The following is a 27,345-nucleotide window of genomic DNA, read 5'->3' as shown; positions in this document are numbered from 1 at the left end:
ACATCACTGGCACAAGAGACGGCTGCTCATTATCATGCACACCTACCTGGATTTACAGACACCCATAGCTGCCCAGAACTGCCCCCCTGAATAGTGAGGACCCCAAAAGCAGGGCAGCTCCCCGGTAACAGGCCCCCAGGCAGCTGCTGCCTGTGTTTTCCGGTGGAACTCGCCTGACCTAAGACACAGGGCTGCCCTGCAGCCTGAGTCACGGGAGCACCAAATGTCCCATCCACTGGCCCCAGGCCCCAACCCTGGAGAAGACGCTTCTTGCCTACCCCAGCCCTGGTGGGCTTGGGAAGAAGGCTGGGCTCCTGGCCCTCTGCCCACCCCTAGGCCTGGGCAAGACAGATGAGCCCTTTGTCCGAGGGCCCCGCATGGAAAGGCCTGAGCAGCCAGAGGAAGCCAGGGGCTGGCTTGGCGATGGCAGAGGGGGAACCCGAGAGACCATGCAGCTAGGAAGGAAAAGAGGAGCCCCCTGCACCGTCTAGTCAGTCTGGGTCATCAGCCGGAACCCACTTGGGAACCCCCATGTGTGCTGTCACCGTACCCTCAGGAGGGGCTCTTTGTCTGCCAGGCCCTGACTACCTCCTCCCCCATGCTCCCCACAGGTCCGTGCACACACACAAGGACATACACACACCGGGACACGCGTGCAGGAACACACACACACACAGACACTCCTTCTTCTTCAGCTTGACGGCAGAGCTGCCTCCATCCATCACCCTCACTCAGACCATGACCCCCAGACCTGCACCAGCTGCCCTGCCTGCCTGGAGCTCAGAGTGGGGGTGGGGGCGGGCCTTGGGCCCAGTGTGGCTTCTGCAAGGCTCCCCTCACCCACTCATTCCCAACCCCCCTCCAGGTGTGGCAGGGCTGGGGTCCCAGGAGGAAGAGGGTGATGGTCCAAAGGGCCGGGAAGGGCACCCCTGCCTGGCACCAGGGCCTATGGTGGGGAGCGGGAGGAGACAGTCCCCTCCACCCTGCTGGGCTTCACAGATGGAAGCGCAGTGGGCCCTCCAGGTCTCAGGGCACTTGGCAGAGGAACAGTCGCCCCCCATTCCCCCAAGGTCCAAGTCCAGACAGTGAGACGCTGAAGTTGGGGGGGGGGGGGAGCAGGCCTACACACAGATCAAGTGTAAAGGGCCAGACAGACACAGGCGGACCCAGACAGCCAGGAATAGGAGCACCAGTCAAACAGAGCGGGAGACCCAGTCAAACACAGGCCGCCAGGGGCGCAGGCAGACCCAGACGGGCCGACCCAGACAAGCACGGAGGGCGAGGGCGGGAAGCTCCGCCGACCACCGCAGACAAAGGGAGACCGGCCCGGGAAGGCCCCAGCTGACTCCTCCCCACAGGACGGGGCGCGGCCGAGCTCCTCAGCCCCGCCCCTCGGCCCGGAGCCACGCCCACCGATCCAGCCCCGCCTTCCGGACTGCCGGGACCGGCCCATCCTGGCCGATTAGGGGGAAACCCCGTGCGGGGACCTCCTTTGTAGGTCAAGGTCAGTGCCCTTAGAGCGTCCTTCTGATAAGCCAAGGTCGTGGGTTCCATCCCCCACCAGGGCACACACCAGAAGCAACCAGTGAATGCATAAGTGGAACAATAAATGGATGTTTCTCTTGCTCTCAAATCAATTAAAAATCCAACAATTTTACTTAAAAAATAAAGGACCAGTGCCCTCAGGGAAGCTAGGGGAGAGAAGGCACAGGGTGTCTGTCTCAGGGGGACCCTCAGTGTGGTCAGAGTGCCTCCAGTCTGTTGACCTCGCCTTCTAGCTTTATGGTCGCCAAGGAACCTCAAAAGTTGTTACCAAACTCTCAGAGAATCCATCACCGTCTTCATCGATAAAATGAGTATCCTAATAATAGGGTGATGTATGTAAAGATTTATTATTATTATTATTATTATTATATCTCTGCATTTCCAACAAATCCTCCAGTCCCCCTCCACCCCCCATCCCCGGGTTCTAGGCATTCTGTGGTTAGGACCACCACCCCCAAGGCAGGAGAAAAGGGGAGGAGTCCGGGCCGCGGCCCACCCACCCCTGAATGGGGCCCTGATGGCTGGGCGGATGGGCCACTGGGCGCTCCCCACAGGGGTGCGAACTAGACTGGACCCCGGCCTGGGACGAGACGCCCGGCTTAGGGAAAAGTTGGGGAAATTTCCTGGGCGAATTTTGCGGGGGGTCGGGCTCTGAGGGGCTCCAGTTTGGGGGCAGGTCCTGTCAGGGCGGAACTTAAGGGGTTGGGCTCCAAGGGAGCGGCCTTGGGGATTCCTAGGGTCACGGTCCAGGAGTGTCTAGAGGAGGGTCCTATGGGGGGCGGGCCTCTGTGACCTTGGCCCCTCCTGGGGCTGACAAAAATGTGGGGTGCCACAGGGTTAGGCTCAGAGGCCAGGCCTGGGAGGAGTCTAGGGGAGCTGGACTCTTTCTGAGGACCTGCTTAGGGGCAGGCTTTACGGGTTGAGTTTGTTGGGGGGCTCCATGGGAATGGATATGGGCGGGCTTAGAAGGAGGGGCCTAGGGACTGGCAGTGTGTGTGGCTGTAAGGAGGCGGGTCTTGCGGAGGGGCCAGGGCTGGTGGCTTTAGAGGGGCGGGTTTCCTGGGGATGGATCTGGGTGGGGCCTCCAGAGAGGGGTTTGAGGGGCTGTGCTGGCTCAGGTCAACTACTTCAGGGACATTTTAGGGTTTATTCAAACTCAGCACACTCGGGGTCCCTGATCCTCCTGAGGGTCGTGCCAAAGGCTTCCTTTGGGGCTCCACATTCCCCTGAGTGAAACCGGAGGGGGCTGGCCGCCACCTGGGGCCAGCTCCCTAGAGACTGTGTGCATCCTCCCTTTTCGCCCAGGGGATGGGCACCCAACTGTGCGAGGCCCCTGGAGGGAAGGACTGGAAGCCCTTTTACCGGGAGGAAATGAGGAGGGGGCAGCATCTTGCTGCAGTTGGAGTCCAAGTAGCTGTTTGCCCACAGTGTCCTTTGAGGTTGGAGGGCGAGCGACCTTGCACGATTACATCACGAGGGGCCTGAGTTCAGATGCCTGGAGACCCTGCAGAAGGGCACCAGGCATCCCCGACATCCTCTGGCTTCTCCCCCGTCCAGTGGACAAGTGGACCTGGCAGCCACCCCACTGTGGGCCCTGCATTTGCAAAGGGAAGGCTGAGGGCCCCCAGGGGTTGTTGTGATTCCTAAACAATTGTGCCCAGAAGCACAGTGAGGCTGGAGGAAGGTATACATTGTATTAAAATGACTTGTTTATCTCTCTGTTGAATGATGCTCCTCCTTCGCTCCCCACCCCCCCATGCAAGGCAGCCAGACACACCTTGGGGCCACGAGGAGTAGTGCCCTCGGCCTCAGTCTTCCCCACTGACAAATGGGCCACATCTGCACCTTCCCAGGGCCCTTTTGAGGATGATTTGAGTACATGCATGAAGCAGGGAGCCCAGCACCCAGTATTGCTACATCCATGTAGCAAAACTACATAAACACCTACTGTTACAACTAGCTATATTGATGTCATGCTTTTCCAGGTCATGGGACTGTTTGCTTACTTAGTGAGTCAATAGGTCCATCCCTCTGCCACCTCTCTGGTTCCTTGCACCTCACCCTCTTACTCTGGACACACCACCACCACCACCACCACCACCAAGAAGTTGCCAAGGGCTTGGGGGAACATTCAACCTGTCGGTGAGTTTGGGCAGCTCAGGCAAACCATCGACCGTTGAGTGGACCCCGAGGCCTGGAAGTGCCATCCAGCCATCGTGACCCCCACCTTCCAGATCTGGGGGGCGGGTCCTGCCTGGCCACGTCCCCTCCTTTAGGCCACGGAGAAAGTCACAATCAACATTCATTGTTGTCGGTGGGTTGTGAGGACGGAGGCCAGACCCACCGAGGGATGAATGTCACTGTGGCTGGGCCACACGCAGCCTGAGGGGAAGTGGGCTGGGGGGGACAAGACCCACCATGGGTTCCCCCAAATGGCTCAGCCTGTACCTTGCCCTGACCCCACAGCCTCTCACCACTTGGGAGGGCTGGTGTCTGGGGTCCTAATGGACACAAGCTGGATTTGGGGGAGAAATCCTGGAGGGCTGGAGAGCTAAAAACCCTTCTGGAAGGGGATGGCGAGCTTAAGAGAATAAGTGAATGGGGCCCTCTTCTCTGAGTCCAGGTCCTGGGCTCAGTTCTCTCACCCTCCTTGCCCACACCCTCCATCGCCCACCTAGCACTTGGTGCTGGCTGATCCCTCCCACTGCATGTCTGTGCTCCTGGGCACACTCCCTCCTCCTGAGGCTGGCTGAGGTCTCATGTGAGGGAGGGAAGATCAAAACTCCGTGAGTGCCGGGGGTCCTCCCATTAGCCCACCTTGGCCTCTGCTCTTCCCAACCTCCCCACTTCACCCCCTCACCACCCCAGGGACAGAACAGGCTGCCTGGCCAGCACCTAGCCTTGAGGGCCCCAATAAGTAGAAGGGGAAAGGCAGAATTTGTGTTAGTCTTTGTGAATAGCCCTAGGGGCAGGTGGCTTCATACCTCAGCTTGCTCATCCATTAAGTGGGGGACAATAGGTGTGGAAACACCCTAAGGCAGACCAGAGCTGGGGCCCAGAACCTGATACCATCCCCCTTCCAGGGGCATTTGGAGAATCTTCAGGTGTCCCCCTATTCCCACTCCTTCCCCAAAGGCCCAAGGGCACCTGGCCCTTCCCCGAAACCAGGGGAAGGAAGAAAGCAATTACTAAGTTACAGGTTACATCAATGCTTATCTTGAGGCAGGGCTTCCAACACTATCCACCCTCCCACCCCAAATCCTGTGGGGCAGGGTGGTGGGCCTCCTCAAAGGAGGGGTTGGGGGTAGCCCTCCAAACAGCCTCTGGGTGGGGTATATGGCTCTAAATTGCAGACTGTGTCCTGTATCCTGCCCCTCCCGCCCCCCCAGAGAACGCACACCTCCTTGGCAGGTGCATTTACTGGGAGCTAGCCCCCCTGTGACAATAGGAAGTCTCCCACAGGCTGTTCCTCCCCCTTCACAACCCCTTGGAGGTATAAGGAGAGAACTGACAGCCCAGACTCCTAGGCTCCAGAGAGGGGAAGGGAGGGGCAGGGAGGAAGCAGAGAAGGACGAGCTTGGGGCAGGCAGGGTTTCTCCTCTTTCTGCCCCAAACGCCTGGCACATACTGCCCAGCCATGGGGACCTTCGACCTGTGGACAGATTACCTGGGTTTGGCACGTCTGGTGGGGGCTCTGCGTGGGGAGGAAGAGCCTGAGACCAGGCTGGAACCCCAGCCAGAACCAGTGCCAGGACCAGGGGATCAGGGGGCCAGCCCGGAAGCCTCACCAGCTCCGGAACGCCTGTGCTCTTTCTGCAAACACAACGGCGAGTCCCGGGCCATCTACCAGTCCCACGTGCTCAAGGACGAGGCGGGCCGGGTGCTGTGCCCCATCCTCCGAGACTACGTGTGCCCCCAGTGCGGCGCCACTAGAGATCGAGCCCACACCCGCCGCTTCTGCCCACTCACCGGCCAAGGCTACACCTCTGTCTACAGCTACACCACCCGCAACTCTGCAGGCAAGAAGTTGGCCCGCTCCGACAAGGCGAGGACACAGGACTCCAGTCACCGTAGAGGAGGAGGAGCCGGTGCAGGTGGCTGGGGGATCCACTGTGAAGGGGGCATGCCTTTGTTAAGTGGGTTAACCCCAGGACCCACCTCAAAGGGTTGGGGTAGAGAATCTGGGTAGAAGCCTTAGGACAGTGTTCTAGAAGTGTTGCCCGGGGTGGGTCAGCAGGGGCTTAACTTTGCTCTGCAGCCTTGGGAAAGGGACTCTCCCTCTCTGGGCCCTTGGGGGGAAAAGCCATCCTTTCCTAGGCACAGGCGACCTGGCATGGAAGCCATGGGGATGAGCAAGCAGTGGGACCTGGGGACAGGTACAGCGAGGGCTTGACATTGCGTGGCTCTGAGGAGAGGAGTTGCTCAGACTCTCTGAACCCTAGCGTCCTTATTTCTTACTCATTTGCTAATAGTTTGTGTGCCTGTTCTATGCCAGGTGCTGGGCTGGGCTAGTGGTGGACAAGATAGATGGGCGAGCAGCAGTTAAAACACAGGGTGATAGGTGCTGAATCGGGGAGTCTAGAGAAAGTACTTGGTCCAGATAAGAGGATTCAGGAGGGCTTCTGGAGGAATTGACTTCAGGAAGCCTAATTCGAGTGTGGCCCAGGCTTTGGGGCTTGTCCAGGAACTTCAGGATGAAGCGTGTGTGATTGTGTGGTGGAGGGGGAGGTGTCGGAGATTTGGGGACAAGCCAAAGGGCCTATAGGGCCTTGTGGGCCACAGTAAAGAGCTTGGACTTGGGCAGCAGGGACCCACAGAAGTGGCAAGACCAGGTATGCGTGTTTAGAGTGTGGCTAAGCAAATGGACCCAGGGATGGATTTGAGAGTGGTGAAAGCAGTTGGTTCTGCGGGCAGAGGTGTCCAAGGCAGGCAAGAGGGAATGGCCCAGTGCCCAGGGAAATCTCAGGCTGGAGGGGAGTCTGCTGAGTGGGAGCAGCCCCCCTTAGAGCTTCTGGGGCTGGAGGTTAGGCGTGAGCTGCACTGGAGTCTCCCTGAGGCCCAAGCCCAGTCTCCTCACCTGCATGGCCCACCACTCTGATCTTGCTCATCAGATGTGGGAAACACTTCACAAGTTTGTTTGGGTGAGGCCTGAGCAGCTGCATTTCCAGCCAGCTCCCCACGAGGTGGCCACGCCGCCAGGCAACAGACCATGCAGGCTTTGAGTGGCTTGGGCTTAAAAGACAGCAGTTATCAGAATAGATGCAAAAGACCTCAGCTCCTGTGGGGTTTTAAAGGACAAATCCATTTCAGCAACTTTCTGGGGGTAGTCAGTCAACAGAGGAAGGAGTTGTTTTTTGTTTTTTTAAATGATTGATTTTAGGGAGAGGAAGGTAGAGAGAGAGACAAAAAGAAACATCAACACTAGAGAGAAACATGGACTGCTTGCCTCCTGCAAACACCCCTACTGGGGGGGTCAAACCCACAACCTGGGTATGTGTCCTGACCGGGAATGGAACCCACCACCCTTTGAGGTATGTGAGGACCCTCCAACCAACCAAGCCACACTGGCCAGGGCATAGGAAGGGGTTCTGATGGGGCAGTGTCGCTACTTGGGTACTGCCTCCCATCAGACTGAGCTCCTGAGCAGGTGAGCTGGAAGGAGGATCCCCCTGTCCGTACAGCTGGGAAGTGAACACTTTAAAAGAGTGAGCTTGCCTCCAGGAGAAGACAGTATCCCTGTGAGGTTCAATTTGGAGGCGCAGGAAGCTGAGGGGACACATGAGATGATGACCTCAGAATCCTCTTTTCCCCCTAATTCTGAGGGAGCAGGGTACGCCTGCCTCCCTGGTAACACTCTAGGTATCACAAATACGGGGTCCCCAGGCCCTACGGCCACGAGGGGGCAGCACCACAGGACGGAATTGGGGTTTTTGCATTGTGTCCGTTTCTGGGTCTCACTTGGGTTTGACTTGGTCCAGAAAAACGTAATTTGGGAGCTGTTCCACAAATAGCCTCTGGGTGGCGCCAGAGTCTTACAGCCCTGTAGGTTGAACTGATACTTTGGCCACATGAATCATCGCCTATTATTGTTTTTCTCCTCCCCCTTCCGCTTTTGAACTCAGGTTCCAAAGGTGCCAGGAAGTCGTCTGGACCTTCGCCCTCTTCCTGCTGCCCCTCCAATTCTGTCTAGAAGGCAGGTTCGGGGAGGACGTCCGGGATGCTGCCTCCCCCTAGCCTGGGGACTCCTTGAAGCCTGGATTTCAGGGAAGATGCATCAGGCAAGGACCCTGCCTTGACCCCCTCCCCCAGCCTGGGGCTTGTATGAGGGAGCAGCGACTGGAAACATGACTGGAAGAGCCCTGTGAGGAAGGAGGTGGCCTGGAACAACCTGCCTGCCCTCCCTCCCCAACACCAGGCGCCCAGTCAGCTCTCAATAAATGCTATGAATGGATCAGTGGTCAGATGAGGCTGGTCTTGGGGCAGGGTAGTGGGAACAGCTTTGGAGGGACTGGGTTCTCTCCTGGCTCCGACAGCCTGCACATGTTCCCGTGATCCCCACTTTCCTGACTGCTATTTGGATTTCAGTTCACCCTGAGGCTCAGGGAGAGCAGAGAGATGGGAGTGGGCACCATAGGGTGGCTCTGGGGCTTTGAGAGGTGGCTCCTTTCCTGGCACTTCTGGGCATGACTTCTGCTGCTGGCATATTTGGCACTTTTTCTGACGTTTTCCAATTCCCTTTCAGCCACCCCTCACATATTGACATGCCAAATAGGTGGTAGAATCTCATGCACTGGGTGTGAGGGCCTGATATGAGGGGAGAAATGGAAAGATAATTAGACAAGCCTCCCTCACCCCCACTGTCTTCCCCAGGAAGCCTTCAGTGAATGTTTACATCACACCACAATGCCCCAGTGACTTGGGGCCATGGAGTACCAAGCCCTCTGGGTGGGGGCAAGAATGGGACCATGTTGACTGTGCCTTGGGGGGGGGGGGTGTCAGCCAGTTGAGGCCTTGCCCAGGGTACTGGGGTTCTGTAGAGGCAACTGGATCTGTTTGGGCAAGAGTAGGAGATACAGAGCCCTCCCCATCCATGGATTGTGATCCAGTTCTCCTGAAGGGGGTGCTCAGAGGAACAGCTAGCCCGGTTTCCTCCCTCACCAGAGGCTGTTTCCCTGGCAAGTGGCAATTGTCCATCCACTTCCCCTAAGTCAAGATGCTGGCCTCCATCCCCAAACCACACGGTCTTTCTCCCAGGGGTGGGTGGAGGCAGGATTTGGACTTTGCAGGTCCACTCTGCCCTTGAACTGGGACTGGGGCCACCCAGAAGGAGAGTCTGGGGTGGGAGCCTGCCCTTAAAGACAGCCTGCTGCCTAGGCTTAGAGGGGGAGAATGGAGGACAAAAAAATCACAGAGGGCAGCCCAAAGGGTCTTCAAATTGAGTTGGGGACACGACATCCCAGGCTCTGCCAGCAGCTGCATGCTGCCAAGGACAGAGCTCTTGGGGCTTGGACACACTGGACAAACCGGTGTGTCCTGGCAAGATCAAGGAAGGAGAGGTGGAAGGGGACCCCGATCTGACCTGCTCCCCTCCTGAATGGAGTCTGGGGCTTCAAAGCAGCTTGTCTCATGGAGAACAGACAGGACCACTGAGCACTGGGCAAAAACACCTCTGCAGGTGAGACCTGTGGGCTCACCGCCTCACAGATGCTGGTGTGGGTGCCTCAACGGGCCCACAGCCACCCGCTTCCAGGGAATCCCACACACTTGGGAAACTCGTGGGGACACCCTGACCTGTCCCAGCAATAGCCCCACTTGCCTTTCTAACGGAGGATGAGAAGCAAAAGGGGAAAGAGACAGTTAGGTTTGTGGGCCGAATATCAAGGAACTCAAAGGCTTCAACCTTCAAACAACAGGTCCTGGGGCTTTGCTAGGGAATCATTTATTAATGCTCATCCCAAAATAAATAAAATGGAAATCACAAGAAAGACAAATGCACAACCAACAAAGGAGGCCCTTTTTCCTCCAGGAAAGAGAAATTCTGAACCCGCCATAACCTCAGCTAAGGAGCCAAAATTTGCAAATCCAGATAAACATCTGGGTGGCGCTGGGCCCTGCTCCTGGCCCCCCCCCCCTCCCCCCCGCGCTTCCACCTCCCCCTGCAGCCTCCGCCTCTGGGCGAGCAGGTTCCCTCCCCATACAGACTCCAGAGGGCAGCTGTGGATTCCAGTGGGGCCTCCAGGGTTCCCCAGGGCAGGCTGACTTCCAGGTCGGCGGAAGGACAGTTTCTGGGGCCCACTAGGACCCGCTTGAGCATCTTGGGGGTAATAAAGTACCAGGGGTAACAAAATATCAGGAGCAACCTCAGGGACTGAAGGCTTTCCTGGGTCAGCAGGGGATTGTTGACAGCTCTGTGACAGGAACACTTCTGGGGCCAGAGTTTGAACAAAACATACATCCATGGGAGGGGTAATCTCTGTACACACAGTCCCCCAGCACCCCCATTTGGAAGAATCTACAAGTCCCTCCAGGGCTGCTCCCCTCGAGGGAGAGCCCCAGCCCCCTTTGATGGGTAGGGCATGGGGGCTTTCCCTGCAGGCTTTGTCTTCCGGTAGTTGAGGCGCTTGAATGCTTCCAGGTCCCGGTGGGCATTCATGATCAGCCGGCTGCAGGAAAATGCTGGCTTGACTCTGAGGCAGAGCAGGACACCTCACACTCGTGCTTGCACATTCTCAGAGGCTCACACACTCTCACAGACACACACGTACAATCAGAACCAGCCTGCCACAGAGTGGACTACTGATTGTCCCAGGCCCTCTCTGGAACCTAACAATTCTGTAAAGGATGGATCTGTACCGTAATAGGTGAGAGCCAGGAGGAGTGATACTTTTTGGAGGCCCCTTGATGGGGGGTCTGGGCTGCGGTGAGGGGCCTCCTCCTTGCTGCCCCACTGGCTCTCCCATCCCACTGCCTGTCCTATCCACCCCTCTTACTTCAGGTTGGAGAGTTCAATAATGAGGCCGCGCATGGTATCTGTTGCATCCTCCATCCTGGTGGCTTCACAGGGCTGGATCCCCTTGTGGGTGCTGGAAGGAAAGGAAGATAAGAGGCCTGACCTCAGCAGGCAGCTCCACCAAACACCATGCTGGGGGGCTTTCGCTGGGCCTTCAGCTGTCTGCTTTCCCAGATATTAAGCTACTGTGGGCAGAGCTCTGAGGGCCAACCCAGCGGGATCGATTGCCAAAAGCACACCCAGCATCCAGCCACCTCTCCCCACCAGTCTCCCCTGACCCCTAGCTCCTGCCCCTACAGTTTGTCTCCCTTGCGTATGGGGTGGAGGGCTGTGAAAATGGTCACTGCACCATCTGCAGGCCCTTCCAGACCCCATCATCCCTGCCTTCCCTCCAGGCACAAGATGAATACCTGGCCTTTCCCTGAGCACCTCTTAGGGCTCTGGAATGTTCTCTCCCAAATGTCAGGGGGTTGGGGGAATACTTCCCTGCTCACTGAGTTAAAATTTTAACCTCTTCCCCACTGACTTTTTTCCCCTAACACTCTGTCGCCTGCTTATCTAATTTGCTCGTCTCTCTCTCACCCTGCCTGCCCCACCCAACGTGCAGTAGATGGCGGCTTCATGTTTTGTCCTGTCCCACGCTGCCTGCCCAGTGCCCAGAGCAGTTCCTGGAGGAGCCAGCACTGGGTGGCATTAACCTCTATGGGAGGGTGGATGTGCCACAGCACCCACTGTATCTAATGTGTGGCCTGAGGGTGCTGGCAGAGGATTGTCCTCCTGGCGTCCAGCCAACAGCTCTCCCCAAATCATACCAGACCCTGGCATGGCAGCACCTCCTGGTCTTTCACTATAGGATCTGTGTTCTGCTCCACCTGCCGCGGCCACCCAAGATGGCTGGCTAACCTGGGCCTTAGCTTCTTTTGTGTCTTACTCACCATGGGCCATCACCCCAGGCCCTGCCCTGGGGGTCTTCCAGATGTCCATGTGGGGTCACATCGCCCAACAAGGAGGTCAGATTGAGACACGATTCTCCCTCCTCTTTGTTCAAACAATGGTGGTGCCATTTTGACTGAATGGCCTCTGGTATTTGTGCAGGGTGTGTGTGTGTGTGTGTGTGTGTGTGTGTGTGTGTGTGTGTGCCACTAGTACAACAGGTACTAGAGACAAAGCTTATGCAAAGGAAGAGGGCAAAAACATGCTACCTTATCCCTGGAGGAGTAGGAGGACGAGGAGGAGGAGGAAGGAAAAGGAAGAAGAGAAGGAGGAACAGAAAAACTCACCAAGGGCTGCACTCCTAGCCCCTCCTCCACACTTGCTAGACAGACACAGAAGCTTGGCCATAAATAATTGATAAGGCACTGCCTCTGCAGGAGGCCTGTAACAGGAGAGGATGGCCACCCAGTGCTGGCCCTGGCAGGGCCGGGAGAGAGGACTGCAGGGAGAGGACAGACTGTGAGAGCCTCTGGAGTAAGGGGACCCTAGTCCCACACACGCCCACTCCTCAGGCGGAGGGACAGTGCACCTGGCGGCCTGCCGAAGGGAGAGAAATGGCCTGCCCTGGGGCACAGAGCCAAGCAGGAAGTGAGGACACCAACCAGGTCAGACCTGGAGGGCCCACCCTGGGCCAGAATTGGGTCCGCCCAAGATTGGCTAGGTCAATGGTTCTTAGCTGTCGCACTCTAAGGAGATTCAGAGAAAGTTCTGGACCTTTTCTCCAGAAAAATGCACACACTGAGTTCAAACAACCCACAGAACCAGGGGCGCCACCCCAGGGGTCCCAGGGAGAGATGCTTGTTTGGATGCTGATGGCTGGTGACCAGTTCTCCACCTGCGGGGAGCCGGGGACACACGCAGTTTGAAGGACAGGGCTCACCTCCCTCACTAGATGGAGGAAAGCGAGGCCCAGCGAGGGAGAGCCAGGCCCCTGCATCAGCAAAATGGGAGCTCATAGGGCGGGGGGCGGGGATCATGGCAGCTCAGCGCCAGGAAAGCAGTGACACTCTCTAAGGGAGGACCTCTTCCCCCCAGATAAGGGTCCTGGGGTGCCTCCCACCTGGCCTACCTTGGCTGGGAATGGATGAGGGGGCCTCCTTCAGTACTTAGGCTAGTGTCAGGCCAGCAAGGGTCCGCCCCGCTCACTGCAGGAAACTGGAAGAGAGCACACGTGTGAGCAGTTAGCCCTGTACAGGACAGGAAAGGAAAGTCATACAGGAACCGTCTCAGTGGCCACAGCAGGAACTCTGAGGCTGGAACTCCTGGAGGAAAAGTGGTTAGACCTGGGGGCCACCAGCTGGGCTGCTCTTGCCATCATCCCTCAGAAAGAGAGCAGACACGCTAACCACTGGGCCTGACCCTGTGTCCTCTCCTGGGCCTGCACCTCCCAACAAGCTGCCCTGTGCCTGGGGGTGGCTCCGTCCCCACATTCTCTGCATCCTGCAGGATCTGGGAAGGCACAGAGAGGACTCCTAGGAGTTGCAAGGTGGGCATCAGTGTCGAGGGGAAGAGGTCAGCCAGATAAGCCACACATTTTATGTCAGAAAACAATTTTGCAAATCTATTGCAAAGGAAAGATTCATAATTAACAGGGGAAAGAGCCAAATAACCCAGAGAAGCTCAAGTCTCTAAATGTCAACAGTGGTTTAATTTTTGTGGAAAATGTCAGGCTCAATAACGGGGTGACGTGTGTCCTACCCAGGGTCTTTTTTAAGGAGACCGAAGTCCTGGGGCTGGAAAGGGGCCTGTTCTAGGACATCCTCTCCCCTGATGGGGTGGGACAGGGAGAAAAGTTGAGCTCCTTTAGCAAAGAAGTACCTGAAAAACTGCCTGTAGCCAGTGGTTCTCACCTGGGGATGACTCCATCCCCAGGGGACATTCTTGGTGGTCACGACTGGGGAAGAAGGTGTTATTGGCATATGGGTGGAGGCCAGAGACGCTACTCAACATGCTACAGTGCACAGGACAGGCCCCACCACTAGAACGAGCTGGCCCTGGACACCAGCGGTGCCGGCTAGATCTCTGCTATAGACAATAATACAGTGTCTCCTAGCATCTGGCTATTTCATGTAGGCAACTCTGACGTAAAAGACCATCCAGTGTCACATAGTCACCAAACCCCCTGCACTCACTGTTCCTGGCGGTGAGAATACGCTCTCTCCCACCAGGATTGTGTAAATGTTTGTCACAACAGAAGTGTTCCTGAACGTGCCAGGGTCAGAGATGTAGGCCCTTGAAAGGGACCTGGGAATGAGCTTTGTAAACGATGCTCTTTAAGCAATGGTGTACGGAGACTCCACAGCTCTGGGGTGAGTATCATGCCCCAAGGGAGCTGTTTTAGAAGAAAGCACCAGTTTTCCTGTGAGGGACCTGGGTTTGAAACTGGTCAGTCACCACTGTGTAACCTTTGAGTCTCCGAGTGGCTTCACCTGAAGTGGCACTCACCACCATGCTCAGTGAGGCTGCTCTCACCCATCTGTGCTGTACCTAAGTGTCCCTGCCCACCTGGCCTTCCTGCCAAGGGCTATCAGAATCTTCCCATGAGAATTTGCTTGTGCCTGGGTCATCCCAACTTGTCAGGAACGCCCAATATCCAAACGAAACTCGTCTGGGCGTTGGCAGTCTTGTCAAGGAAGTGCCTGCTCCCCTGGGGGACCTGTCAGGTCTGACCACCTGGCTGTCTGCCCAGGTCCCCCACATTGCTGACTCCCGGTGTTTTCTAGGAGCGCAGTCACTGGCAGCCTGTCTGAAGGGCTCACTCCTTTGCCTGCTGGGTGCCACCAAATGTCCCAGCTGCTTCACCAGCTTTCCCCCTTAGCCACTGCCCAAGAGGCCAGAGACTGGGAGTAACTTAGACAGCATTTCCTTCCGAGTGTGGAGTTTGCACTTTTCAAGAAACAAAGCTCCAATTCTAAAATTTCAGCTCTTTCCCAGGAGATCGTGTTCTAACTCTGCACTGTGACCTACTTTCCATGATCTTGCTCATCTGGCGATCATGAGACAGGTGCATGAGGAGCCAGGGCCCGGAGGGCCCAGGGAGGGCCAGGTCTGAAATCACCTCACAGGTGAACACTGGGGAGGGCCAAAATGCAGTGGAGACCACATTCGCTCAACCTAGTCACGCTCCCTTCGCACGCAGAACAGCTGGCTTTCTCCAGCTGGGCACCAGATGAGATCCTGTGCTTGTTTTGGAGCTGTGTCACATGAAGACTCTTTTAAAAATATATATATATTTTACCGATCCTTCACAGAGAGGAAGGGAGAGAGACAGAGAGCCAGAAACGTCGATGAGAGAGCAACATCGACCAGCTGCCTCTTGCACACCCTCCACCGGGGATGCGCCTGCAACCAATGTACATGCCCCTGACTGGAATCGAACCTGGGACCTTTCAGTCCGCAGACCGACGCTCCACCACTGAGCCAAACCAGTTCTGGCACATGAAGATTCTTTAAGTTCCAAAATAATAGGGTACAGAAATGCTCACTCTGGCCCTAGCTGGAGTGGCTCAGTAGATTGAGTGTTGGCCTGTGGACTAAAGGGTCCCAGGTTCGATTCCGATTAGAGGCACATGCCTGGGTTGCCTCTAATCCCCAATGTGGGGCGAGCAGAAGGCAGCCAATCAATGATTCTCTCTCATCATTATTTCTCTCTCTTCCTTCCTCACTGCAATCAATATTTTAAATATATATTTTAAAAATGCACACTCTGTGCCGAAACCGGTTTGGCTCAATAGATAGAGCATCGGCTTGGGGACTGAAAGGTCCCGGGTTCGATTCCGGTCAAGGGCATGTACCTTGGTTGCGGGCATATCCCCAGTAGGTGTGCAAGAGGCAGCTGATGGATGACTCTCTCTCATCAATGTTTCTAACTCTCTATCTCTCTACCTTTCTCTCTGTACAAAATCAATAAAATATATTTTAAAAAAAATAATCAGGACAATCTGGATGCAGACCCAGTCTCCACCCCTCCTGGCTGTGTCATCTATGGCAGGTGCCCAACCCAGTAGAAGCGAGAATCACCTACCTCCCAGAGCACCACTGCAAAGCACTTAGCCCAGGCTCAGGTGTGCCACCAGCCAGGGGCATGCAGCCTACCCTGGGAGCGGGGCTCAAGCAAGGCTGCCACCTGCCCTGCTAGGTGAACACCAGGACTAGCAGAGGCTCAATGACAGCTTTCCCACTGCCTGTCATGCAGGCAGCTCCCCGAAGGAAGCTAAGTTCCTACAAATTCCAGCATAAAATAAAAATTCCATACACATGTTTGGCACAGGCCCCTCATGGAAAAGCAGGTCTTTCTTTCTGGAAAGTCACAGACTCCACACAGCCACTGAAGTTGCAACTCAGACCCCCAGACTCGCCTGCCATATAAACAGACTACCACATGCCCCATCTTTCCCCACCATTGGGCGGTTTGGACCGGAGCCTATGGATACTGGCACCTGCTCTGGGATGGGCTGGCTGTAACTTTAGGAAGCTCTTACCTGCTCAGGTGGGGCTTCGAAGTTGAGGGCTTCCAGGGCATCCTGTATCTGGCTATCTGGCAGGAAGTCGAGTTCCAAGGCGGCCTGGTCTGCAGGGTCAGGATGCTTGGGCTGGCCTGCTGGGCTTGCGGGGGCATCTGGGCTGCCCTCGAGGGCCCTGGCATCCAGGAGAGGACCAACCACTGATTCTCTGTGCAATGGTGGATCAGAGGCTCCAAGGGACAGACTGAATCCCCCAAGGTCTTGTTCATGGCTCTGGCTACCTAATTCAGCTGCCTTTTCACCTGAGGGCTGTGACAACAAAGACACACCTCCCAGCCCTTCTTGATCTAGTTCTGGCACCTGTGTCTGACCAACAACTGGGCCCATTTCCGAGGCTACAGGACTGGAATATCCAGCACCTATTGAGGGCTCTTGGGTTTCATGAGCCAGAACCAAGGAGGCTGCAGGGCTCCTGGAGACATCACCAGGGGCCTCAGCCTCCCACTCTGCCTCTCCTCTGCTTCCTGTGGCCTCCCCAGCGAGAGGTGAGCCTGTGAGCAGGGCCCCACTATGGCCTCCATCAGGAGCCTTCCCGTTGGGAGAGGCAGATGCCTGGGTGTTAGCCTTCTCATCTGGCCCAGTCAACTCCAGAGCCCTCTGTTCTGCTTTGGTGGGGTCTGTGACCACATCTGTGATGACACTGATCCTAAGGGAGGAGTGTCCGGGGCTGCTACAGCTCCCTCTGGCTTCGATGCCAACCCTGCTGAGTATCTGCAGGGGGTCGGGTGGGGCCTGGGCTGCAGATCCAGGCTCTGAGCCCTGAGTGATCAGGCCTAGGATGCTGTCTCCTTTCTCCTGGTCACCTTCCTCCTGTGAGACTCCTCGGTCTGGCTCCTTCTCCTCAGCACCACTGCTTGGCAGAGACCCTTCCTGGCTGAGATCACCTGGAATCCTACCCCCTTTTATTCCCCCTAGGACACCTTCCTCCTGTGGGACTCCTCGGTCTGGCTCCTTCTCCTCAGCACCCCTGCTTGGCAGATGCCCTTCCTGGCTGAGATCACCTGGAATCCTACCCCCCTCTGTGCTTCCAGCATCTGGCAGGTTGGCCCCTTGCTCCAATAGATAGTCCCGGTTGGCACTCTCTGAAACCAAGGACACCATCCCCCATTCTGAAGAAATGTCATTGGAGACCTCAGGCTGAGAATCCCCCCTGCTGGACACAGGTGTTACAGAGTTTTGGGCGCTGGGCTCAGAGTGGGTGCCATCTGCCTGCGTCTGGTCTCCTGGCTTCCAGGCCTCCAAGACAGTGAGCTCTGAGGACTCTTGCCATGACTGGCTTCCTGCCCGCTGGGCACTGGGCTCTGGTGGTGTCTCCTGTGTAGAGAGAAAGACTCAGCCTCAGGCCTTCAATAACCAACCACTCTGAAGATGCTTCTAGTCGTTACTGCATCTGTATAAAGTCTCAGACGCTGTACAGACCACTGAAGGGATCAGCACAGCTGTTCCCTCTTATCCATGGGGGCTGGGGGTATGTTCCAAGAACCCCAGTGGATGCCTGAAACTGCGGGTTGTGCTGAATCCTTTACATACTATGTTTTTTTCTATAAGTGCATGCCTATAATAAAGTTATATTTTAAATTAGGCACAATAAGAGATTAATAACAACAATTGATGATAAAATAAGACAGTTATAACAGTATACTGTAATAAAAGTTATATGAATGGCTTTGAGGCCATTGCTGAGTAAAATACAGGTTACTTCAATACAAATACTGTGATACCACAGCAGTCAATCTGATAACGCAGACGGCTACTAAGGGACTAATGGGAAGGGAGCATAAGCAGGGTGGAGCTACTGGACAAAGGGACCATTCATGTCCCAGGCAGGACGCTGTGAGATTTCATCACATCACACAGAACGGCATGCAATTTAAAACTTATGAATCGTTGATTTCTGGGTTCTCTATTTAATATTTTTTGGACAGTGGTTGACCACGGAAAGTGAAAGCACAGAAAAGGGGGGGACTACTGCACTAGTACAAGGCAGAGCTTTGTGTCAGGGGCTGGAGGGTAATCCCTTCTCCCCACCAAGCATGTGGAGATCCAGGATATAAAACTCAAGGGGGTCTGTGGATGACACTAATGTCAATTGCTTGGACTGAAAATGAAGCACACTTATGTAAGAGTCACCACTGGGGAAACTAGGGGAGGAAACACAAGGACTTCTCCTCTGTTTTGTTGTTAAATTGTGATATGATGCACACAATGTAAGGTTCACCATCTTGTCCTAACTGATTTGGCTCAGTGGATAGAGCTTCGGCCTGCGGACTCAAGGGTCCCAGGTTCGCTTCCGGTCAAGGGCATGTACCTTGGTTGCGGGCACATTCCCAGTGCGGAGTGTGCAGGAAGCAGCTGATCGATGTTTCTCTCTCATCGATGTTTCTAACTCTCTCTCCCTCTCCCTTCCTCTCTGTAAAAAATCAATAAAATATATTTTTTAAAAAAAGATTCACCATCTTAACTATTTTTTATTGTTGTTAATCATCACTTGAGGATACTTTTTCATTGATTTTTAGAGAGAGTGGAAGGGAGAGAGAGAAACACAGAGAGAGAAACATCAATATTAGAGAGACACATCAATTGGTTGCCTCCCACATGAGCCCCGATCAAGGCCAGGAATCGAGCCTGCAACCGAGGTAAGTGCCCTTGACCGGAATTGAACCTGGGACCCTTCAGTCAGCAGGGCCGACAGACGATAGTTTGTTCAACCATTCACCAGTTGAAAACTATTAAGGGTGTTCCCAATTAAGGCTGATTAAAAACGCAGCGGCTGGCATTCCCACCACTCACTTGTTCTGGGGCGTGTGTTACCAGACATTGTCAGCACTGGAGCTCACAGTGGCAAGGATAAGAAAGCACACTGTGAGACCCCCTCCCCCAGCCCCAACTTGTCCAAAAGCTACTGAGAAGCAAAGGGGTTCAGGGACAGAAAATGGGCTGCCTTCCTGAGTTTTCTTTTCCTTTTTAAAAAATCCTCACCAGAAGATATTTTTTTTATTGATTTTTAGAGAGAGAGAGAGAGAGAGAGAGAGAGAGAGAGAGAGAGAAAATGATCACTTGTCTCCCACATGGCATGCACCCTGACAGGGGATGAACCCACAAACTAGGTTTGTGCCCTGACTGAGAACTGAACCCACAACCTTTTGGTGTTTGGGATGACACTCCAACCAACTAAGCAACTGGTCAGATTGCCTTTCTGAGTTTTCTAATTCTTACGAAATGTGGGCAAGAGGGCTCTTGTCTCCAGCACTCTGCTACAGGCACTGCTGTCCTGAGTGCTCTCACAGGCCTGGGGGCTGCCTGCATAGCACCTGCAGTACAGAGACATCGGTAGTGCAATGTGCTAAAAATGGGGTGTGGAGAGGTGCAGATCTAGCCATTGCCAAAACAAAAAAACACCAAACAAACCAAAGTTAAACTCAGCTGCCAAGGCTTGGCCAAGAAGCTGCCCTCTCTATGGGGCTCAGTCTGCTGATTTTAGGGTCTTACCGAGCTAAAGGCCCCACTCCCAAGGTCCTCTTCCCTCGCAGTTGTTAGTCTTGTCACTGTCTTCCTGGGTTTTGCAAACTGGGGGACAAACCTCCTGTCTGAGTTCTGTGAACCAGATACAAGAACAAAGCAGCAATTACTGTAAGGGAGGAATGAGGTCTAAGAAAGAAAACAAATACCCAAACGTGCTTCCTTCTTGTAGTCTCAAACTGGCCTTTGCCCTCTATCCCCAGGGCGAACCAGCCCATTGGCCACAAGGATGAATAGAGGCAGGGACTCCAGCCTAAGGGGGGCGGCTTCTTTTCGCACACAGGGGAAGCTACAAACAGGCTCACCTGGGAAGGAGGAAAGGGGATTGGCTCCTTTTCTGCTTGCGAGAGGAGCCTGCAAGGAGCTCCAGGTTCCTTGTCCAGAGAGCTAGGTGGAGAAAGACGAAACAAGAGTTTCTGAAGTCCTCCAAGGCTTCCAGCGCAGAGAAGGAAGTCCAAGGGCAAAGTAGCGCTCAGAGTCTCCCAGAAGGGAGGTCCTGGAGCACCTTCTTGCTGAGAGAGGGTGGGATGGAGGGGAGCAGTGTGTTGCGGAACATTTGACTCAAAGAAGGGTGCTGAGTCCCACATCTAGAATTGAAGCTGCCTGCTGTGGCAGCACTTCACCCTTAGAATCCTAGGAACTGGCTCTTCAAGTAAGACCAGGAATTCTCGTTTGCACTGACACTCCTGCCCACAACTCAGGCAAATTCTAAAGGGATTTGTAGATATGAGAAACACAGTAGCAAAAGAAACTGGAGTATTCATGATTGCCAAAATGTGATGGCCTCCAGTGGGTAAATGAAGTGGCTCAACCAGAAAATGGAATATTATTCGGCACTAAAAAGAATTGAGCCCTGGCCAAGTTGTCCTATGCACCAAAAGGTTTTGGGTTTGAGTCCCAGTTCAGGCATGTCTCTGGGTTACAGATTTGACCCAGTAGGGTAAGGTGACCAGACGTCCTGCTTTTGGAGGGACAGTCCCGATTTTTAACAATTTGTTAAAATTCCCAAAATCGGGATTTTTTAAAAAAATGCCGAGGGACGTGGGACAAATTGTTAACAATAGGGACTGTCCCGCCAAAAGCAGGCCGTCTGGTCACCTTACAGTAGGGGTGTGTACAGGAGGAAACCAATCAATGTTTCTCTCTCCCTTCCCTTACCCCCCTCTCAAATCAATAAACATATCCTCGGGTGAGAATAAAAAAATAAATAAAATAAATAAGCTATCAAGGCATGAAAAGGCATAGAGGAAACTTAAATGCACGTTATTACTAAGTGAAAAAAAGCCAATTTGAAAAAGCCACGTATTGTAAGATTCCAACTACATGACATTCTGGAAAAGGCAAACTGTGGAATAAGTCTAGATACTGATAGCAAGAGTCTGTTCTGAGCCACCTACCTGGAGGCCTCCTGTCCTGATTCCTCCTCACTCTGCTCTGTACAGGGAACAGGTCCCGACCTGCTTTTTGACTCTTCAGGGTGACCCGAAGGGCCAAACTGGAAACTTGGAGGATCCTCGTCAGAGTCTCTGAGCTTTGGATGCTTTGGTGGACGAATTCCTTCTCCTGGTTTAGACATAAAGGAAGACAAAGGGGCAGAGGATGCCAAGAGCACGCACTTCCGTTGCTGACAACCAAACCTGGCAGGGCTACTGCTGCAGTGTGGGCTTGTTCCATGGGCAGAAACCACTGCTCGACACTTGCCTGGAAAGTGAGAGATGGGTGGAACCTTACCGAGGTGGGACCTAGGAGCTTATGCGGCTATGGGACTCCAAAGCTTTTGCCTGTGGACTGGTCATGATTGAGGCTGAATCTTGAGTTGGCCTGGTTAGGCTCTCACCCACAGAAGATAAAACCCAGCTGACTGCTTTTCTGGGGAAGTGGTGAGAGGTGTGTACTGGCTTCTTTGGGTCTCAGCTCAAACACCCCTGCAGAGGGGCCATTCCCTAACTTTTCTATAGAAAGTTCCCTTTCAGGCCCATGCTGTTTTTGTTGACTTCAAAGCTTTTCTGCAAGAATCAATGTACTGGGTCCTTTCTGTCTTGCCCACTACAACTTGCTCCATGCAAGGAGAGGCTCTGTCTGTCTCGCTCTCTGCTGAGTCTCAAGTGCCCAGAAGAGCATCTAGTTCACCATCAGTGATCAATAAATACTTGGGCCCTAGCCGGTTTGGCTCAGTGGATAGAGTGTTGGCCTGTGGACTGAAGGGTCCCAGGTGCGTGCCCGCGTCCTCTCTCATCATTGATGTTTCTCTCTCTCTCTCTCCCTCACTCTTTCTCTCTGAAATCAATAAAAATATATTTAAAACAAACACATTAAAAAAAATACTTGGTAGATGATTGAATAAACATGTAGAAAATAAAGATCACTTCCCAGGAAATGCAGATACAACTAAATTGTATCCCACTCTAGTTTTCTATGATGCCTGAAGAATATCCACCCTGGGAAAACTTGGACCCAGTGTGATTAGGTGCCAAGGAACTGATATCTCCACTGCCACTTATTTCCTTGTCTCTCTGCAACACCTTCCTCATCACTGAGAGCAATTTAGAGCCTAAAGGTACTTTTAAATATATATATTTTATTGATTTTCACAGAGAGGAAGGAGAGGGATAGAGAGTTAGAAACATTGATGAGACAGAAACATCAATTAACTGCCTCCTTCATGCCCCCTACTAGGGATTGAGCTCACAACCAAGGTGCATGCTCTTGACTGGAATTGAACCTGGGACCCTTCAGTCCATGGCCAATGCTCTATCCACTGAGCTAAACCGGTTAGGGCCTAAAGGTATTCATTAACATCTACTTGTTGGATAAAGGAAACTCCCTTACACATAAGTTGCCATTGTTGGCTGGCTTGTGAAACTTCCCCACATCTGGTCCCAACGGAATCATTTGTTCAATGAACAAAAAATAAGGGTTGACTCTAGTGAGCTCCATGCCAGACACTGTCCTAAGAACTTGTGTTCTGATAAAACTCAAGGTAGGGTCCTGTTATACCCATTTTACACATGAGAAAGCAGAGGTACAGAAGGCCAAGGAATCCAGAATGGGATCCAGGCACCCAACTCCAAAGCCTGCACATTTAAGTGTACTCTGGCACTTACCAGGCAGTGAGGACAAAAGGACAAACTGGAGGTAGGCCTGATCTTCCTGGAGTTGTCACGTAGACCCTTTCCAACCTCAGCTCCTTGCACTCATTGACATAAACCCATTTAATAAGCGCTCCCCACCCCCACCTTTCTCCCAATGCCAATTGCTAGGGTCCACCTCAGCATTCAGCATTCACTCAACTCCGTGCACTCCGCTAGACCACAGCAACTTTCCTATAATTTCTTCTAATTCAGTTATGGTTCGTGTGTATCCATTCAGAACTATAACCCACTGCTGTGTGTTTGATTAGCTCTCTCCATGAGAAGCATTTTTCTTTTTTTCTTTGACTTGACCTTGAAGGTGTGGAGGGGAGGCACTAAGTCTGCTCTACCTTTTGATCTCATCCTTGATTTACCTCTTCTCAGGTGCCCACCCCAATGCTGCACCCAGAGCTAGGCTCCAATGAATTTCTTACACAAACCCATGTTCCTACCTTGCTGTCTGCCAGAAAACACAAACTACAGCGGCTTCATTTATTTGGTTTTTAAAGATGCCCAAATACCAGCTTGCTTTGCTTAATCTAATGGACATTTATATCAAATAAGAAGCAAAAATATAAACAGAAGTGAAGAGCCTTCCATTTCCTTCCTGTGATCTGTTCCCACAGGACTAATATAAGATGTTGGAAGGGAAAGAGCTTCTTTCACCATCTGCCAGAATTGTCTTCCTCTCTCCCCACGCCGTCCAAGGCATACAGAAACAGCTGGGCTAACCCAGGGGTTCAATGAGCTGGGGGGGTCCATGGCCAAGAGAGGCCCCAAAAGACTTGCTGTGGGTGGGCTTGGCTGTCCCCAGCTTCTCCCTCTGAGGTCAGAGAAATTCTTGTGTCTCAAGCAGCCTATTGCTAATCTCTACACAAAATATCTCAATCTGTTGATAATTTATTTTCGGTCCCACATTTTCGGGGGGGGGGGGGCAGGGGACTGAATGCTGCTCCATAAGTTCATTAAGCACTAAGTAAAGAGGTTATTGCTAAACTTTTAAGAAGTTTGAGTTACCTTAGAATAGGGGTGTCGAACTCAATCAGAGAAGGGGCCAAAATCTAAAATCCAGCCTAAATCGCGGGCCGAATGGTTTACTGAACAGTCATAAACTGTCATTGTGATGGAAACGCAGCGGAGTGCAGTGATGACAGCGCGGTGCGGGCCACATTGCAAGGCCTGGAGGGACGGATTTGGCCCACAGGCCTTGTGTTTGACACATGTGCCTTAGACAATAGGCAGGGAAATCGAACTATGCGATGTAATACTTGTGTTTCTTTTTAATGAGAAAATGTTATATGTTTATGGACAAGTGATGATAGTCCCAATATACCATGAAGTAAAAAACAAAGGTTAGCCCTAACTGGTTTGGCTCAGTGGATACAGCATCGGCCTGAGGACTGAAGGGTTCCAGGTTCGATTCCGATCAAGGGCATGTACCTTGGTTTGCAGGCACATCCCCAGTTGGGGCTATGCAGGAGGCAGCTGATCACCAATGTTTCTAACTCTCTCTCTCTTCCTTCCTCTCTGTAAAAAAAAAAAAAAAAAAGCAATAAAATATATTTTAAAAAGCAAAAAAAGGTTGCATATCAATGACGACTCTTATGTCCCAATAAAAACACTATATTTTTGTATGTGAAGAAAAAGTTTGGAAGAATAGTATACTCAGGTTCATTTCTTGTTTTTTTTTTGTGTTTTTTTTTTAATGTTTTAAATTTTTATTGATTTCAGAGAGGAAGGGAGAGGAAGAGACAGAAATATCAATGATGAGAGAGAATCATCGATTAGCTGCCTCCTGCATACCCCACACTGGGGATCGAGCCTACAACCTGGGCATGTGCCCTTGGCCAGAATCTAAATGGGACCCTTCAGTCCACAGGCTGACTATCCACTGGGCCAAACCGGCTAGGGCCTGGTGTTTTGTTTTTAATCATCACCTAAGGATATATGTTTTTGATTTTTAGAGAAAGGAAGGGGGAGGTGGAGAGAGAAACATTGGTTGCCTCTCCTACCATCCCACTTCAATCTGGGGATCAAACCACAACCAGTATTTGAACCCTCAACATTTTGGTGTAGGGGACAATACTCCTATCAACTGAATTACTTGCCCAGGGTATTTCCTGTTGTTTTTTGTTTTGTTTTGTTTTTTTAAAATGCTGCACTATATGATTGATTCTTGCCCTGTGGTTTTGTTGGATGTTAACATAGGGGAATAAAGTCTGGAAGGACAAGCATAACAGTAGCATATATTTGTGTATTACCTAGGGTCTCTTCTTGGTGCAATATAAACACTAATCCAGCCCTGGCCAGTACTGCTCAGTGGATAGAGTATCAGCCCTGGCACTAAAGAATGGTAGGTTCAATTCCCAGTCAAGGATAGTACTTGGGTTGCAGATTTGATCTCCAGTCCAGTCAGGGGCGGGTTGGGGAGGCAACCAATCAATGTGCCCCTCACATCAATGTTTCTCTCTCTCTCTCTCTCTCTCTCTCTCTCTCTCTCTCTCTCTCTCTCTCTCTCTCCTCATTCCCTTCCACTCTCTCTAAAAATCAATGGAAAAAATATCCTTGGGTAAGGATAACAAAACAAAACAACAAATACTAATCCACATCTGAGCTGTAGGGAATGGTTCTCTACCTTAGCACTACTGACATCTGAGGTTGGATCATCCTGTGTTGTGGGGGCTGTCTGCACATCCTATGTTTTGAGCAGCATCCTGGCTTAGATGCACTAAATGCCAGGACCACCCCTCCCACACACACCAATTGTGAAAACCCAAAATGTCTCTCTAGATATTGTCAATTTCCTCTGCAGGGTAAATGGCTCCCCCCACCAGGCTGAGAATCACTGTTCTAAAGAAAAGGCGAGGCGCTCTTATTATCCTCTATCTGCAGAAGGGGGAGAGTGAGGCATACAGCAAGTCACCTGCCACCACATGGCGAGCAGCAGAGTTGGGCGGAACCAGGTTTTTGGTTTGACTGTGAAGCACTTAGCCACACACCAGTTAGCCACACACCAGAGGGCCTTGCAACAGGTCAAGCTCCATTCAGAACAGCCTCTGAGAGTGACTTTCACTTTCCACTCTATGCATCTTCCATCATTTATACTTTTTTTTTTTTAAGAGAAAGCTTCTTAGAAAATTTCCAATTTAAAAAAATATATATTTTATTGATTTCCTACAGAGAGGAAGAGAGAGGGGTAGAGAACTAGAAACATCGATGAAAGAGAAACATTGACCAGCTGCCTCCCGCCCACTCCCCTCCTCCCACTGGGGATGTGCCCGCAACCAATGTACATGCCCTTGATCGGAATCGAACCTGGGACCCTTCAGTCTGCAGACCGACATTCTATCCACTAAGCCAACCCAGCTACTTATATATATCAATATATTTTTTACTAGCAGGTATTAAATTACTTTTTTAAAGGAGCTTGGTGTGGTCATTTTAGCATTTCTGCAATTAATAAGCCCCAATTCCTACTAAGAGCAGAAACTGCAATAAAGAGATCAACTTGAATATCCAAATACCTGAAGTCCGCAGCTTCTTCCTTTTACTCATTTTATCCCTCCCTTGAGAAATCTGAAAATGGGCAAAAATTCCATCGTTACAAGCACTCACTGCCCCTGGATACTGACCCGAGGGAAGAAGCCACCCCATCCCCCAGCTTGGCCCACGTGGCCGCCCTGAGGGGCCAGTTAGGCCCCAAGAGGACACAGGGTGGGAGTCATAGCAACCTTGGGCCATGTGTAGCTGGGAAGCACTCAAACCTCCTCCCAGCTGCAGAGGGCAGAGAGGGAACTGCCCATCTGCCCAGGATCTGAGGGCACAAGGGTGGAGGGGGGTGGGGTGAGCTCAGTGTGTCTTGGGGCAGCCTGTGAGAAGCTCCCTCCTTCCAGGCTGGCTCTCAGGGAACCTTCTAGAGACACACGAGGGGCTTTGGAGGCGCCACCGGGAGTCCTTCAGTCACCAGGTGACTTTATTTTTATCCCCTCAGCCGCGCCCCCTGTGACTTTAGAGGGGCCATCAGGGGCGCTTCAAAGGCTGGATGTGGGGCTTTCACAGGGGGAAGGAGAGGGGCGCCTGGGCCTTGAGGGAACGAGAGTTACTACCGAGCAATTCCTTCCACCCTTGGGGTCCGGACAAGCCCAAACTGACCTGAGCCAGAGAAGTTGTTGAGAAACCTCTGTCCTTATCAGGAACTGGGAAGGTCTGCCTGAGCTGGTGGGGGACAACTAGGTGAAGTTATACGCGTGAAATAGTTTGGAAAAAATAAAAGATAATTTGGTCCCTCTCAGGGGCCGGGCAGCCCTCCGAGAGGGCCTGGAGCTAGCTGAAGGGCCAGGAGGCCTGAGGCCCGAGGCTTGTGGAATGGCTTCTGGTAACTAGGCCCCCAGTAACCCTACCGCGGCCGCCAAAACGTGAGGGATGCCCAGGCCCAGACCGCCACGCGGGACGAAGTGAACCTTCGGCCACCGCCACCCCTCACGCCTGAGCGCGCTCCACTACTTTCCCGCGCACTGCGAGGCCCAGTCCTGCGCACGCGCGACGCCAGCTTTTTCTGACGCTCACGCCCCGCCTCTTGCCCGGACCACTAGTGGCACCGCCCACCGCCCCGCAACGCGCACGC

The 27,345-nt window shown here is 53.1% G+C and overlaps 2 protein-coding genes across 3 annotated transcripts; one reads left to right on the top strand and one right to left on the bottom strand.

The window, feature by feature from the left end:
• The first annotated feature begins 2,827 nt into the window (after window positions 1-2,827).
• NANOS3 (nanos C2HC-type zinc finger 3) lies at window positions 2,828-7,994 on the top strand. The gene is made up of 2 exons (XM_036460005.2): window positions 2,828-5,639; window positions 7,668-7,994. The coding sequence occupies exons 1-2, from the start codon at window positions 5,183-5,185 to the stop codon at window positions 7,733-7,735; spliced, it is 525 nt and encodes a 174-aa protein (XP_036315898.1). The 5' UTR covers window positions 2,828-5,182; the 3' UTR covers window positions 7,736-7,994.
• A 1,475-nt stretch (window positions 7,995-9,469) lies between these two features.
• On the bottom strand, window positions 9,470-27,269 carry BRME1 (break repair meiotic recombinase recruitment factor 1). 2 transcript variants are annotated; one of them, XM_036460000.2, is made up of 10 exons: window positions 26,874-27,264; window positions 26,246-26,297; window positions 20,988-21,153; window positions 19,896-19,977; window positions 19,561-19,665; window positions 16,968-17,385; window positions 16,030-16,874; window positions 12,618-12,703; window positions 10,536-10,628; window positions 9,470-10,208 (listed from the first exon to the last, which is right to left on the bottom strand). In XM_036460000.2, the coding sequence occupies exons 2-10, from the start codon at window positions 26,274-26,276 to the stop codon at window positions 10,058-10,060; spliced, it is 1,977 nt and encodes a 658-aa protein (XP_036315893.1). In that variant the 5' UTR covers window positions 26,277-26,297; window positions 26,874-27,264; the 3' UTR covers window positions 9,470-10,057. The 2 variants fall into 2 exon arrangements, with proteins under 2 accessions (XP_036315893.1, XP_045445264.1); XM_045589308.1 differs by lacking the exons at window positions 9,470-10,208; window positions 10,536-10,628; window positions 12,618-12,703; window positions 16,030-16,874; window positions 16,968-17,385 and adding an exon at window positions 19,164-19,443 and having other exon boundaries at window positions 26,874-27,269.
• Between the last annotated feature and the right edge of the window lie 76 nt (window positions 27,270-27,345).

This window comes from Pipistrellus kuhlii, unplaced genomic scaffold, assembly GCF_014108245.1.
Source record: "Pipistrellus kuhlii isolate mPipKuh1 unplaced genomic scaffold, mPipKuh1.p scaffold_m20_p_30, whole genome shotgun sequence".
Lineage (NCBI taxonomy): Eukaryota > Metazoa > Chordata > Mammalia > Chiroptera > Vespertilionidae > Pipistrellus > Pipistrellus kuhlii.
The sequence above is the reverse complement of the archived record's forward strand: the minus strand, read 5'-3'. Positions and strand labels throughout refer to the sequence as shown.

What these genes read in the sequence shown, in the direction of transcription:
- NANOS3 (XM_036460005.2), top strand. Translation starts at nt 5,183, where the DNA reads ATGGGGACCTTCGACCTGTGGACAGATTACCTGGGTTTGGCACGTCTG. An exon ending in AGGAGGAGGAGCCGGTGCAG is followed by an intron (nt 5,640 to 7,667) that starts GTGGCTGGGGGA and finishes TTTTGAACTCAG; the next exon opens with GTTCCAAAGGTGCCAGGAAG.
- BRME1 (XM_036460000.2), bottom strand. Translation starts at nt 26,276, where the DNA reads ATGAGTAAAAGGAAGAAGCTGCGGACTTCAG. An exon ending in TCAGGACAGGAGGCCTCCAG is followed by an intron (nt 19,978 to 20,987) that starts GTAGGTGGCTCA and finishes TTCTCCACCTAG; the next exon opens with CTCTCTGGACAAGGAACCTG. An exon ending in GGAGTGGGGCCTTTAGCTCG is followed by an intron (nt 17,386 to 19,560) that starts GTAAGACCCTAA and finishes CTCTCTACACAG; the next exon opens with GAGACACCACCAGAGCCCAG.